Below are 14,682 nucleotides of genomic sequence, written 5' to 3'. Positions count from 1 at the left end.
GCGACAGCAAAAGCGGCATGTGAGGGCTTCCCACTAAGAGTTGCCAATCCATTCCCACGTTGATCATGGGTGCTGCTGTTTCATGCTGTATGATGCACAGCCCAAGAAATTCTATCCACCAGGGTTAAAAAACCTCACTTTTGTTTTACAACATCTGACTATGACCAAGCACCTGGGTAGATGTACCAACCACCTCCCAGACCTCTGAGCTGCAATGAACACTCTTCATGCTCCAGTGATGGCAAAAGGAACCCACACAAAGCTCTGGTTTTCCAGCAGAGCTCAAAGAGTTAAATCCCTCTCCCTTCCCCCCAGTCTTTCTGCCTTTGGCCTTTAGATCAGCCCTGGTTGCCAATGAGGACTCATCGAAACAGCACCAGGCTGGGCCTGTCAGGAAGGAAACCAGCGCGTCCAGAGTTTTGTTGTTCTAAAGACTTTTTTTTTTAATTTTATTTTACTGCTCAGGAAGGAAGCCAGAGCCTGCGCTTCGACTCCAAGAATGTCGATTACTCATCCTTCCCTGCATTATTCCTTTTATCTCTCACTTTTATCTACCTTACTCCAAATTTTTCACCCCTGGTTCTTTCTCTACTGTTCCTAGCCATTGCTTTCAGCTCTTCATCCAAGTTTCATCCAAAAAAACAAATCTGGCAATTGTTTCTTCAGACTAAAACCCCAGTGATGATGTTTATGAAACACGCCTCCATCCCTTTCCCCATTGCAGCCTTTTCAATCCTGGTGCAACCATCTGGGTACCACAGTTATAACCACTGCCCTAGGACTGAGCACCTCTGAAACACGAACACAAGCACCCTCAGCCTGAGGCTGTGCTACAAGAATATTGCTACCCCTGCTTTAAAGATGGGCGATGAGAAATGACTCTGCTTCTCCAAAGTCAATAGAGTCCACAGAACAAGCACAACCTACGCTCATGGCTTTGCCCAGGCAGCCCTTCCCTCTTCCTGCTCTGCCTGGCTGTAAGCAGAAGGCACGCTCCGCTCTGCCAATAAATGTGCCCTTCATCTTCAATACCCCTACACAGGTTGAGCTGGAAATGTGCAACAGAAGTAAAATAATCAGTATGTGACAAGTCGATGACACATTTCCTTAGCGATAAAAAAAACATGGGTCCTGGATCACCCGAGCGTCGGCGAGCCACCTGAGTACATAGCAGAGGGACTATCAGCAAGTGATGTCTAACTGCATTCTCCTCCCAGGCTCTGCAAAATCCATCACACCACCCGGTGATTTCCTTTTCTTCTTTGCCCAGGTGCAGCTAACAACCCAGACACCACTGGCAACATCTGGGAGAACACAGAACCACATGTTTCTCATTGACATCATAACCTTCCCCAGCTTTCACTAGGCTGTGCTCACTCCTCAGGGTGGCTGCCCAGAGGGAGATGCACAATTTCAAGGGCAGGCTCGGGTCCTTACAATGCTCCTGAAGAGATGACCAAAGGTGGAACATGAGTTTTTTAAGTTTAAGGCCCCTTGTTCCTTAAGATATGTCATAAACCTGGGACCTGATCCGGACCACACCATACAGTGCTTCCCCAGGCTACAACACCCACAACATCTCAGTTACATGCAAGTGAGGCCAATTCAAGTTCTCCCTGCCCAGCTCTGTCTTGCTCTAACACAATCCTCCCCTGTTTCCACAGTTAACGTGTTGTTCTCATTTTAAGAGGGGAAAATAGTGAGATGGTGGGAACATTACTTCTGGCTAATGGAGACAGAGATTTTTTCCAGTATATGCCAGTCCTGATCCAAATATCATCATACTTATTTCAGTCCTGGACCCAGCATGGGACTGGACACAACACATTGGCCAAATTAAGACAGAAATAACTTGTAGTGCTATTCTACTTCATACAGTTTCAAAGACCTCTTGCTAACATTAAACTTCTGGTCTGCAGACTCCTTGTTCCCCACTACTGAATCTCCAGGCGCCTTCAACACAGCTTCCCCTGAACACATTAGCCCCAAATCTTGAGCAAAGGCAGTCTGCCGATCACCATGACACTTCTGTAACCGGAACAACTCTTTGAAAGCAACACTTCTGTGCATGAACCTAAACATGCACAAAGGAAGGAGAAGTACAGACGGTGGCAACCAGCCCCCAGGAGCAGAGACCGCAGGAGCAACGCCAACAGTCCTGTACAGGGCTGTGCGCTGAGCAAAGTGCAAAACTGAGGGCGAAGAAGCAGGGTCATAGGAGTTTAGCTGCTCATTCTCCCCTTCTGTCTAAGGGGCACCTCCTGATGTATGAATCCACTCAGGCTGGCACCTTTTTGATTGTGACCCTTAAGTTCCTCTGCCCGTGCTCCATGCGGGGTTAGCCAGGTCACTGATTGCTCCTTCATTTCCCCAGTAAGAAAAAAGGCCAGTGGTCAACTGCCTCTTCGGGGAGGCTGAAGACAAGTGCTCAGGAGGGAAAAGCCATCACCCTGACTAAGGACTTTGCTGGAGGTTTACCTCCAACCTATAACGCTCATAATGGGAAGTGAGACTGGTTTGCAAGGAGGAGAATAAACAAAAGAAGGAAGCAAGCTTCTGCAGCCTCCTTGACAGTGCTGCAGTGTTTGGCCTGGATACCTGTGACCTGCACTGATACCCAGCATCCAAGATATCACTTTCCACCCATTCGCAGACACCAGGACCTCACAGGATCCTCTGCATTGCAAACAGCAATGAGGAGACAAGGTTCCCTCTATCCTGCATGGGCCAAAGGTTGGCCTGGGTGCGGGGTGGCTCTGCAGTGGCATGGCCAGGCCATCCTGATAAGGCTTTCACTCACCCAGGATGCCATTCGTCCTGCAAGCCCTCCTCCCTGCTCACTCACAGACACCCTGGCATCGCCTTCTGCACCATATGGGGGCTTGGGCAGGGGTCTCCAGGAGGGAATTTTGTGGAGTCTTACCCCAAACAGGACTGGGACAGAAAACTCCAAAAGAAATCTTCAATATTAGAAACAAGGTTGGAGGAGAAGGGAAAGCTGTCATCTGGTACCATGTCTTTTCCCATCCTGGCACAACTGCCAAAGCAGGCTCTCTGCAATGAGGGATTATTATCCTATTCCTCCTTACACTGAAGGATGTTACAGGACGGACACTTTCCCATACTAAATGGCTTCGCAAGTTGTTTCCTAAAGTGCAGGGAAACAATATCAAAAGCAGATTAAAAGGTTGAGTCCTTTTCAATTAAGAAGATCTTAATTTGAATCGAAGTACCACAAATCCCAGTAGAAAGAAATGGGTCTGTCAGGGCACTCCCTTGAGTTTTACTTTCTGTTCTGTTTTCAAATCCTATTGCATTTGGTGAGGCTGTGACGGGGAGCTTCTATCCCTGCAGCATGTTGCTCACCTGCTGATTGGCACCCCAGCACTTTCTGCTTTAGTTTTCATTCAAGAGCCACAAAGCGCTCCACCTTCCTGCCAAGGAAGGAGCCCGCACTTGGGAATCCAGCTGTGCCAGTGAGCCCAGCATCTGCAGCGGGGCATGTCCTGCTGCCCTCACCCTGCTTGGGGCTGCAGCATCACAGGTTTGCAAAGCACAGGCAAAGCTGCAGGATTGTACCTGCAAAAAGCTCATGAGTGAAAAGCTCTTTGGTCTTCCCAAATTAAAACTTGATGTTTTTACTCTGTTGAGAGCCAGTAACTAAGATTCGGTGCTGTTGGGGGAAAGCAATGACTCAGTTTCCAACTCTTTCTTTTAGGGGTATCCAGAGACACTTTCCCCACTGCAGAACAGCCTGGTATTCACACAAAAAAATACAAAACACATTCTCGCTTTGCAATTCAAAAAGCAGGTCTCAGCCTCCAGTTACCAAAAAATGAAGGTTTTAAAACAATACCAATTAGAAACAATGTCCCAAGTGAGGAAAAATACGATGGAAGTGTCCACACCTGAACTCAATGAGCAGTTTCGCTGTCAGCAGGACTCCCTCCCATGTTATCTGCATTTAGGACAATAAACTCTCTTTGCCTCACTCCTGCCCAACATTGCTTTTCCCCCTCTTCTGTTGCTCAGGGTACTGCTGCAATTCGAGACACCAATAAATGGTTGAAGGAGAGGAGAAAGTGATGGCTAAAGAACACCCAGCTTATCACAGCCACCATCTGTGTTATAAAATGACAAGACAAAGAACAGGACAGACACAGATAGTAGCAAATCCCACAGTACTTATTCATTGACTTGAAGGCTAGGTCCCTAAGAAGAACTGCCAACCTGGACAACATATATTCAACACCCCAAACAGCAGCAGGAAAATACTTCAGGATTAAAACATAAAGAAAACTGAATTCAAGGTGATGAATTTGCCCCGAACGCCTGTAACCTGTAAGTTTATACACACAAGGATCGCTCAGGCCAGCAGAGCCAAGGAGGCAAACAGTGAGGTTGCATAAAAGGGGAGAAAGACACATGCAGATTACACGTGTACATCTACAAAAACTACACATGCCCTTTTCCAGAGGATGCTGAATAGGAATCCAATCCCACATTAAATTTCCCAAATAGAAATCCATTATTGCCGAAGAATTTCAATTGCTTTGCATAGCTGAAAAATGTCCTCAGAAGTCCCCAAATCTGCTACTCCATCCTGAAGAAGAGAGATGAAAAATTCATAGGCTATCAAGCAAACTGACATGATCAAAGACCACCAGTGACATGAACTGCGGGATAAAAATTGTCACAATTTGCTTTCAATGGCTGCTTTTCTTGGAATATGGCATTAAAAGAAAACAACTTTGTCCCCACTATGAATTTGCATTAGAAATCCATAAAAAAATAAAGCTTAATATTATACAAATGGGTGCAGTTCTCTATAGTGCTCCTGATGCAGATTAAGGTTAGACAGATTTTGGATGACAGTTATTTACTTCAGTCTAACACCACGTATGCACAAATGGAATTTATTTTACAGCTGCAGATATTAGCCAGAAAACAGAGATGAGAGGAAATTGTACAGTCTCACGTAAAATATAATTATGTCTGTTTTCTGCTCCTTGGAAGGCAAACAAAGAGGAGAAAATTAATCTGCTGCTAGCATTTAATGGGACTTGTCTAAATGATATCAAACAAATAACAACCAGCAACAATTCACAAACACCTTCACTTTCATTTTTTTCTATGGGGGAATTCCAGAAACTCCAAGACCTTGTTGTCTTGAACACTTTCACTCCTACAGAGCAGAATTAGGCCCATGCTTCAGTATGTCTCTTTCCTTCGAGACCTTCAAATTATCAAAGAAAGAGAAAAAGAAATCACAGAGGCACTAATGTTTATTCTCTCCCTTCTGTAATATATGTCCATTTCCCCCTGCTTATCCCAATTCCTTATACAATTGCCACCGATCAACCAGGAAACTGTTGCAAACTCTTGAATTTTGCAAGCTAGCAAGTAAAATAATAAAACAATGTTTTAACTGTCAGAGATCCTGGCTCGCAAAGTGCACTTTGGTCATTTCCTTTAATAACTGTAGTTTAGCAGTAATGATTTATAATAGTTCATAATATTCTACTAACTGTACTATATTAATAATACTAATACTTTGCCCTTGCCTAGTGTCTTCTGTCAGAAGATATCAAAGCGGCACACGCTGCCGTGAGGGAGGTATCACTATTCTCCGGTTAGGGATCGGGAAACTGTGACTCCAAGCCATGCCCAAGGTCAGGATTCCCAATCCCCAACCCAGCACGGCAGCCACTGAGTCTGCCTTCACTTCTTCTGCTGCAATTTTGTGACAGCAGTGGAGCCTGATCGATGGGGCTGAAGATTTAATGTGATTAATTCCTTCTCGAAAAGCAAGGTTTGGCCGGTGGTTTGGGGGCCGTGGTTTTGATGGGAAATACCGAGTGAGGTGGGGAGTTTGCTCTGCAATTGTACAATAAATACCCTGGTGCCAGCGTTCAGACACTCCGGGCGAAAGAGGAGCGATACATACGTACTGCACCCGTGCCCATCTCTCCAGCAGGAGATGGATAAATATGACATTTTGGTGCTGCTCAGTGCTCCAAGGATGGTGGTTCAGCCTTGACATCAACTCCCGGGGAGACCAAAAAGGCGGAGAAAGGGCACAAGGCATTGCTGGCATGGCTGAGATGACATGAAAGCTGGCCGGATGGCAGCGGCTGCACGGGGAAACATTTTGGAGGAGAAAACAGCCCCATCCCTCCCCCTCAAATGATCAATTAAAAGCCATCCTTCTGCCGAGAGAGAGCCGGGTGAGGAGAGCAAATGAGGGCTGCGAGCAGAACAGCCGCCCGGCCGGGCTCTGCATGACAATTGATGGGAAGGGGAGGCCGGAGGGGGTGGCGATGGGGGGAGGCAGCCCCGTCCCTCCTCTCACCATGGTGATTAGGTATTCTGAGTGTGCCAGATAGCCCCAAATAACAGAAAGAGAAATATAAACTGGAGACCGGCAGATCCAAGGCAGGCCAGATGGCCCCGCAGCCGGCAGGGGCTGCTCCCATCCAGCCCTTCCCCACTTTAACTGTTCAAACATTTCTTTATCCCGACAAGACAATTAAGCCAAACAGCATGGAAAGGAGTCTCGGCAACAGTTTTCAGAGGGAGCGTGAAGGTTGTTGCCAGAAAAGCAGAAAAAGGAGGCGGCTGCTGCGTGCTCCAGGATCTCCCTCTATGCAGCGCACCTAGCTCCATGAGGATGGTGTGTTTTCGGTGGTGCAACAGGGATGGATGCATGGCCCACATCTCTGCTACTGTCCATCTGCCTGCCCCCCCCTTCAGAAAATCCACTGTTGCTCCTTCTCTCCTCCTACATCACGCAGGGCACTGCACGACGGAAAGCAAATATTCCACTTGATTTATTTCATTATTTCACAAGCAGTGTTAAGCTTGCAATTTCCCATGGTCATGGCTGATTATTATTAGCAACAAAGCATCACTTTACACCCCAAATTTTACCAGTCTTGAAAGTGGTGTATCCCAGTGGGAAGAGGCATGAGCGATGGATGTGTGCACATGTGGATGTGTGCACGTGTGCATTCCCCCTCCAACCCATTGTTCTGCCACAAAATATAAGGAAAAAATCCTTACATATATACAGACACAGCTCCCTACACACATCCCAGCCCATAAACACAAAGCCCACACATAAACACACACACACATCTGAGTGGTGGGTGACTGTACAGACAGTCCTCAGCCTGATTTCCAAAGCACTACATTATTCAGGCATTCAAGCTGCGGTCATCATAGCCCTGATGTTCATCACCTGAAGTGTGATTTACATTCGATCAATAATGAAGCAGTTGTTTCAAAAGGAAAACTAACTCTGCACTAGAGATGTTCTCTAAAACCCTACAGTGGAACAAAAAGCTCACTTATATGGTGCACAACTTCTCTTGCAGAGAAGAAACCAGTTGCAGCACAAACTGTCTGTGTCCAGATAACCAAAGTTAAATATGATTATCAAAAATAATAATCAAACTAATGTTAATAGAACCACCCCCACTTTAGACACCAGTCATAAGGGATGGGTGAGGGTCCTAGCCTGCTCACCAACTCAGTCGCTCATCCCCAGGACACACCAGGAGCAGCGAGAGAGCTGCCAGTGACAGCAGGGAACTGAGCCTAGGAGAGCCAGGCTCTGCCCAGAGGATGGAAATTGAAGCAGTAACCAGGATGTAGAGGGTCACCTTCACACATCAGCCTGTGCTCCTCAAGAAGTCACAGACACCACATGATGAAGACCTTGCAGCAGACAGCAATGGGAAACCATCTTCTGTCGGCCCAGGGAGGTCGGGGGTGCGAGCAGCCTTGAAGGGAGAGCAGAGATGTCCATTTGGACAAGGTCCAGCTCTTTGCCAAGAGATTCCCAGCTTCAGCATGGACCTCTGCCTGTCACTTTGTGGGAAAATGATGCCGTGGTGACTGGGTACAGAAGGTCACTGGGACAGACCTTATCAGAAGCAAAGAATAAACGCAGGGATCTTTAATATTTTCTCTGATTTTAAAACAGGGGTATAGATCTCTTTTGCAGAACGGAACATGTCACTTATTTCCACTCCTTCTAGGAATCTCAACTATTGCACGCTTATTAAAGGAAACCCATAAAATATGTCTCCCAGTGTCTTTAACACATGCTTTACAAGAAGCCCTGAACTCTAACAAATGGCATTATTTTTCTCAGTAAGTACCCAAAGGAACAGGCTCACCCAGTACATGGTATATCTGCTTCTTCCTGCAAAGGCTCTGCTTTTCTACATGTTCCCTGTACACTCCATCACTCTGGATGACCTGAGTGCCTGCACTTTACAGCAAGGGACAACTCACCCCAATGCGGACATCTCAGCCCAATTTGCTGAGTGACAAGGAGTACCACCTCACCCGGATGCACCCCAAAATAGGTGCTCTCCCTTCATGATGAAAACAGGCTAAGACTTTGCTCCCATTGTGCAGAGGACTAAATACAGCCCCTTCCAAACATTCATTGAAATGAAAATGCCTTACTTTGGATTCTTTTTTTACTGCAAAGTATCTCAAGTGCAAACATATTTTTTGGGAAAATTAAAACTCAGTGCATTGAATTACTTTTTTTTTTTTTTTTAAAGAAGGCAAGTTTCTTAGAAAATCACCCTTTAAGCTATGGCATAAAAGAAATATTTTAATGAGCTATTCACAACAGGTTCTTGTGCAGTGGTACAGAAGAATACGCAGAGCAATCATAGTAATTCACCTTCCACGTCACACAAACCCTTTCAGGAATCTGAAAAATACAACTGAACGGTGGAGCCCTACAAATCTGAAAAGCACCCGTCAGACACGCAAAGGTGTTGCTGATCTAAGACAATTTTACCATTTTTGCTCGCAGTTGTAGAAAAACCTTATTACATTTTTGCCTAGAAGCTACAGCCACCTACCTGCAACAAATTCTCCGTCAGGAGCACAAGTAAGCGCATTTTACAAAGGGTTATATATAACAATTACACCAGGAATCCACAAAACTTCTCAGAGGCAACAACAACCCTTCCTCCCCCCGAAGTATGCATTCATATGGAAACTCCAAAAACACATAAGCAAATGTCAGTGCAAAACAGGATCTCGATTATATCTGCAAACTGTGATCTCTCAAATTCCTTATTGCGGAAGTTTTCCTTTTCTGATGGTCAACATCAAAGATCATTAGGATCCCTCTGAAACGCTCTGCTGCTCGCTTTCCCGGCCTCCAGCAAACACACCCATACGTGCATATGCGCACACCAAATAAACTCGCCTTGTTAATGGAGCGAAGTTTCCATGGTGCAGTGTCTCTGTGTGATGGGAATATGATACAGAGCCAACAGACATATTTAATGTACACTGTCCTGGTAGTTACGGAAGAATTTTAATGTGGATGAAATATCGGGGATGTTGCATTTGCCCAGCTCCTACCGTGCAGCAAAGCATCTCAAAGAAATTTAACCATACGGGTAAGAAAAACAGTAAAACAAAACACCTTCCGCTTCTGCCCAAGTTTCCCCATGCTGCCTGCAAAGTTTTTATTCTGCTTCCTTTCCCCATCAAGTGCCCTGCCACAGGGCTGGGTGGCTGCACAGGGAGCCAGTGTCACTGTGCTTGCCTCTTGCATGCTCCTGTGCAGAGCTCTGTCTGCTCCCAAGAAGAAGAGGACCCATGTTCAGCACACACTGTTGGCAAAGGCAAGGCACGGCGGTGGATGTGGGTGCGTCTGTCCATCTGCAGCTGCGCTCCATGTGGTCTAATTCATTTAACAGATTTACTTCTTTAAATGGGGTATCTGACAGGATTTTGCTACCAAGCTCCATAGCAGCTGATGTGCTCTAAATTAATTTAGCTAGTGGACCCGCTCCTCCACTGCTATCTCCTGGAGTATTCTTTCTAGCAAGCTTCATGTTCACAGCCAGGTTATATCGATAAGGGAAAGAGCATCGACAAAGATGTCTCTGAGCCTTGCCATCTCACCTGCCTCCACCCTAGGATAATTATATTGCCAGCTTACGCACATATACATCCATATGCACTCCCACCTACAGCCGAGTCCCCTATGGACCCAAAAGAAGGGAGAGGAGATGCTGAACAATGAAAGGAACTTATGGCACAAAAAGTAGCACAGTTGGGGGTGGATGAGAAGGAGAGGGGGGAAAGATAAGAGGTCGCATTCATAGTGCAAGGAATATACGGCTTCTGCCTTCAGTGGGAATCGTCCTACCCTCGCAAACGCCGACATAAAAGACACACTTGCAGCATATTTCAAAACCAAAGAGCGATGGATTTACAAGGCAGGTTGATTTTATGATGACTTTTATTGAAAAGGTACGCTGGGTTTAGGCAGATGCCTTTTAGCGCCGGTAAGTTAGCACAGTGCCTAATTCAAGGAGACAGCCTGAGGAAGCAGCGCCGACAGGGGAGAGAGAGCCACAATGTCTCTATTACTCTCCTCGGCATCATAAAGGGGAGAAGAAAAATCACGTCTGAAAGGGAGAGGAAGGAACGGTGCAGCAGGTTTTTGTTGGGAAAAAAAATAGTAATAATAACAATAATAATAAAATTGTTTTCAAGGCAGAAAACTCAACAGAACAAAGGAGCCCATGTGAAAAGCAAACCACTCACTTCTCTGTCTACACATCTGGGTTTACAGGAAAATTCTAATCATAAGTTAGTGCTCTTCTTCAGGTTACCACGCTCCATTGCCCCCAGACCACTCCCCATCATGGGTCACCTCCCAACACAGCAAACCTGGAAGCCTGCCCTTCCTGAAGGACAGATCTGCCCCTCTGCATAGGCAACACCACAAGGGACAAGGGGATGCAGAGTTACAGTCGTGAACATGAGGACTGGTTTCCTTCAGTCAATATCACCAATCTGCGAAAGGGCACATCACCTTTCAACAGGCTCCAAAGGGGGAAACACTCAGAGAAAGCACATGGTGCAACAGCTTATTGAATTGTAAGGATGGATTCGGATTTATGTCTCGAAGAGGGAGGGACCTTGGTGGCCAGAAATATTCTTAAGTAAGTTAACCAGAGGAAAAGGTGCTTTTGTCCTAACCTGAGGCACGAATCCTGAAGGTGATGCATTTGCCATAAAGAACGGTGTGCATGAAGAAAAGGTCAGAAAGAAATACCTGAAGAAGCAGGGGGTACATGTTTGCTGCAAGCTCTGGGAAAGTTTCTGGCTACACACTCCAGCTACATCCCTGTTTAGACACATGTATGTACCAGCACCTATAGCCTCGAACTGAGGCTCGGACAGCTTTCTGCACGGTCAACATTGCCTCTCCAGCTGTGTGCTGGAAGATGAGTTTCTTTCAAGAGCACCTCGCCTTAAAATCTATCAATGTCCATTTAGAAGAGACAAGGCAACACTGCGTGGCTGAGCTTGACAGGCAGGAAAGGCTGGTTTTCCTCTGCCTTCAGCAAGAACCACAGCACTATGGAACAATCACCTGTTGAATATCTCAACGAGGCACAACTAAAGAAGAACCAACAAGTCAACGGAGGTACTTACATCTGTCACTTCGGTCTTCGGGACTGGATGATGTCTCCCGGTCAGAAATGAGGCCAGAAACGGCAAAGATCTTCTTCCCTGTATCATCAACTTTGAGGGAGCCGGGGGAGCTGGAGGGAAGCTGTGTGCCAAACTCATACTCCTTCCCATCAGTGTCCGAGAAGCGCAGATGGGGTGAGTCAGTGTCATGGCAGTTTTTCAGGCGCTTAGCCGGTGTAAAAGCTGACTGGTAGCTCTCCCGGTCTTCAGTAGATGCAAAGGGGCGGAAAGCGCCAACGCCGCTGTGGTTCAACATACTGATTGGGGTGCAGTCCAGGTTGGGGGGTGCAAACTGGGGGTGGAGGTGAAGCAAGGATGGAGGAAAGTCACGGTTTGCAAATGCTCCTGGCACCCCTCCTTGCCGGTGATACATGGAGGCAAAAGTATATGAGCCATTGGTAAAGGGAATGTGCACGTCCTTATCTGCTGACACGGGGACCCCAAAAGGCCTTGGCTGCTGGCAAGGAATGGAAGCATCACGGCTGGCTTCGGCGGTGGAGGCGAGAACCATCAGTGCTGGGGAGGCCAGCGGGTTGGGGAGATAGGGTGAGTTCTCCATCTTGAACGCTGCCCGGTGTAAGTCCATCGGAGTCTCTTTCGTCAGCAGGATCACAAGTGGAACAATCTTCCCTGGAAGGAAAGCAAAGCGATGCCTGGGAATGGAGCGGGGAAAATTACTGGAGCATCATCACCCTCCGAACACTGCAAGGAAACAGAAAAGAAAAGAAAATACAACTGGTTAGGCTTCTGCACTCATCTCTCTGGGATGCTCCAGCAGCAGAGTGGCCACATGTGCTACAACCCACTGGCCGGAGATGCACCGCTGTTCTCATTCAAGAAAATCAATAGACAACTTCACACACTACTGGAATCAGCTCTGGCCCTCCAGGTTAAAGGGTATCATCCAGTGCAGATGAATGGAAGGCACAACCAAACATAATAACATGCAGATTTAATAACCCACTAATAAACAGGGTTCGGTCTAAAATTAAGATAGTAACTCCAAATTATAATTAGAATTTTATATGGCAAAGGAGGCATGTACATATAATAAACTTCAGAAAGCCCACACATACACACACCACTATTTGCTTCAGGGTACGTGTATGGAACCACCATAAAAATATCTATCGCACATAGTTACCCATATGAGCCAGCATAAGTGGTTATACTGTACACAATGCCTAAGACACATGTAACACATGTATTTTCTCTCATTCTCACAGTATATGTAGGTAGGTAGGTACTTGCACACACAGTACTTGATATCATTTTAAATACAAATATATATATATACACGCACACACTGTTGGAATGTAGGAATGTGACTGTGTATGGGTGCGCGTGTGTAATACACAAATACCCGTGCATGCACGCTGGTAGCCAAAGGAGAAGAGACATCCCCAGTAAAATGCCTGGCATCTCTGACGATATTTAAAATCATAATGGGTGCTTCTGCCATCTGATCTCTGCAAGCATCTCCCTTTTGGGTCGGGGACAAGAGAGAATGGATCAGTAATTTTAGTTCCTAATGCACTCTCTCTTAAGTAGATTTGCAAACTGCCCTGGATGTGCCATTAACATTTAGAGGAAAATGTTAACAAAATTTCTGCCTCGCATCTTGCTGAGCCTCCTGGGTTGGCTGCAGCCACCCAGCCAGCCACCACCCCCTCCCAGGATGAGAGAAGGAAAAATGCTCCTTTCTGTGTCTCCCCCAGTTCGCCCCAGCTTTTTGTGTTGTTATTTTCTCCCCCAATCAATCTCATGTCTTTTCTTCTAAGCTTCCGCCGCCTGCCATTCAGGCCCCACAGCCCAGCTTAAAATACAAGGACTATAACTTTGAAACAATATACTAGCCGCTGGAGCTCAAAGGGCCAGAAAAATCATATAATAATAAAAAGCTGTTACAAATTGTGCCTCTTAAATCCAGAGGGTCAAACATCTCAAATAAAACTTAGTGAAAGAGTGTCTCCCTAATGGAGTGCCTTTTGTACTCCATGAATGAGGGAGCCTAGGTTAACAAAGTGTATGAAATCCAGTCTGTGGCTTTAATGCAGTTCAGTGATAACATTTCCTCTCTCCCATCCTGTACCCAGCCACTCCACCGACTGTTATTAATTGTGAAGATGAGTGGACATCATCTCTCTACTTCCTCATTTGGCACCCATCCCTACAGACATCATTGCTAAATTACCAGATTATGTATCTCGCATTAACGGATTTGGTCTCTTCCAAATTTTAAATAACTTTCCTGTCAAGTTCTTGCCACAGGGAATGAGGGGGGAGAGGGAGAGTGAGGGATGCCAAGGGCATCCTGGTCAGTGCTGCAGTCCTGGGCACACTCGCTCAGCTGCTTCACGCCAGGCTGGTCAAAAACTGGAGGTCAGAAAACCGCAGCCACTGGCAAACCTGGAGCGGCTGGGGGCTTACACAGCCGTGTAAATACATACATACACACGCATGATTATACATCTAAAGAGATGCATGCAAATAAGCCACCGGTCTCAGAAATAAACAATCATTAGCATGGAAGTCCAACTGAGCAATCATGGGAAAACATGGATTTCCAGGGAAAAGAAAAAAATAAATAAAAGCAACCACCTCTGCCTCCTTTTCTATTTTTACTTGTGCTATCACCCCATTACGTTAAATGTATTTCATAAATTAGTAATCTGGCCGCAACACTTGACACTCCTGTAGGATACTGTGAATCACTACGGCTGCTTATTCGTTTGCAAACTTCATTACACTGGGAATAAATCAACACATTACAATATCTCAGCCAGCCAAATTTGATTTTTTTTCAGCTCCCACTTCCTTTTTCGTTCTCTCCCGCTCCCAGCACCTCCCCACCCCCAGCAACATGGACAGATTAGACTGCAGCAGACCAGTCATTATGAAAATCTATCGTTAATACACTCCCAATGTCAAAATGTCATAGGTTTAAATACAGAACCCCAAAATAAGAAAACTAACTGACCTCCTTAATTAAAAAAGTATGGATTGCAGGGTAATCAGCTGGAGGGAACATGTGGGGGCCGGGAAGGCAGTGGGCACAGGTGGAGTGAGGAACTGCTACTTTTCTGCCTCTATGCTGATTTTTTTTAATTTAGCACCTCGCGCAAATCCAGATTAAAATAACTCCAGCTA

The 14,682-nt window shown here is 46.0% G+C and overlaps 1 protein-coding gene across 2 annotated transcripts in view; it reads right to left on the bottom strand.

Moving 5' to 3' along the window:
- The window catches only part of RNF220 (ring finger protein 220), a 219,281-nt gene extending 207,158 nt beyond the window's left edge, over nucleotides 1–12,123 (bottom strand). For both annotated transcript variants that reach the window (XM_030494518.1, XM_030494519.1), the window contains exon 1: nucleotides 11,494–12,123. In XM_030494518.1, coding sequence (XP_030350378.1) covers nucleotides 11,494–12,118 — 625 coding nt within the window. In that variant the 5' untranslated portion in view covers nucleotides 12,119–12,123. The remainder of the gene's footprint in view (nucleotides 1–11,493) is intronic.
- Between the last annotated feature and the right edge of the window lie 2,559 nt (nucleotides 12,124–14,682).

Source organism: Strigops habroptila, chromosome 8 (genome assembly GCF_004027225.2).
Source record: "Strigops habroptila isolate Jane chromosome 8, bStrHab1.2.pri, whole genome shotgun sequence".
NCBI lineage: Eukaryota > Metazoa > Chordata > Aves > Psittaciformes > Psittacidae > Strigops > Strigops habroptila.
The sequence above is the reverse complement of the archived record's forward strand: the minus strand, read 5'-3'. Positions and strand labels throughout refer to the sequence as shown.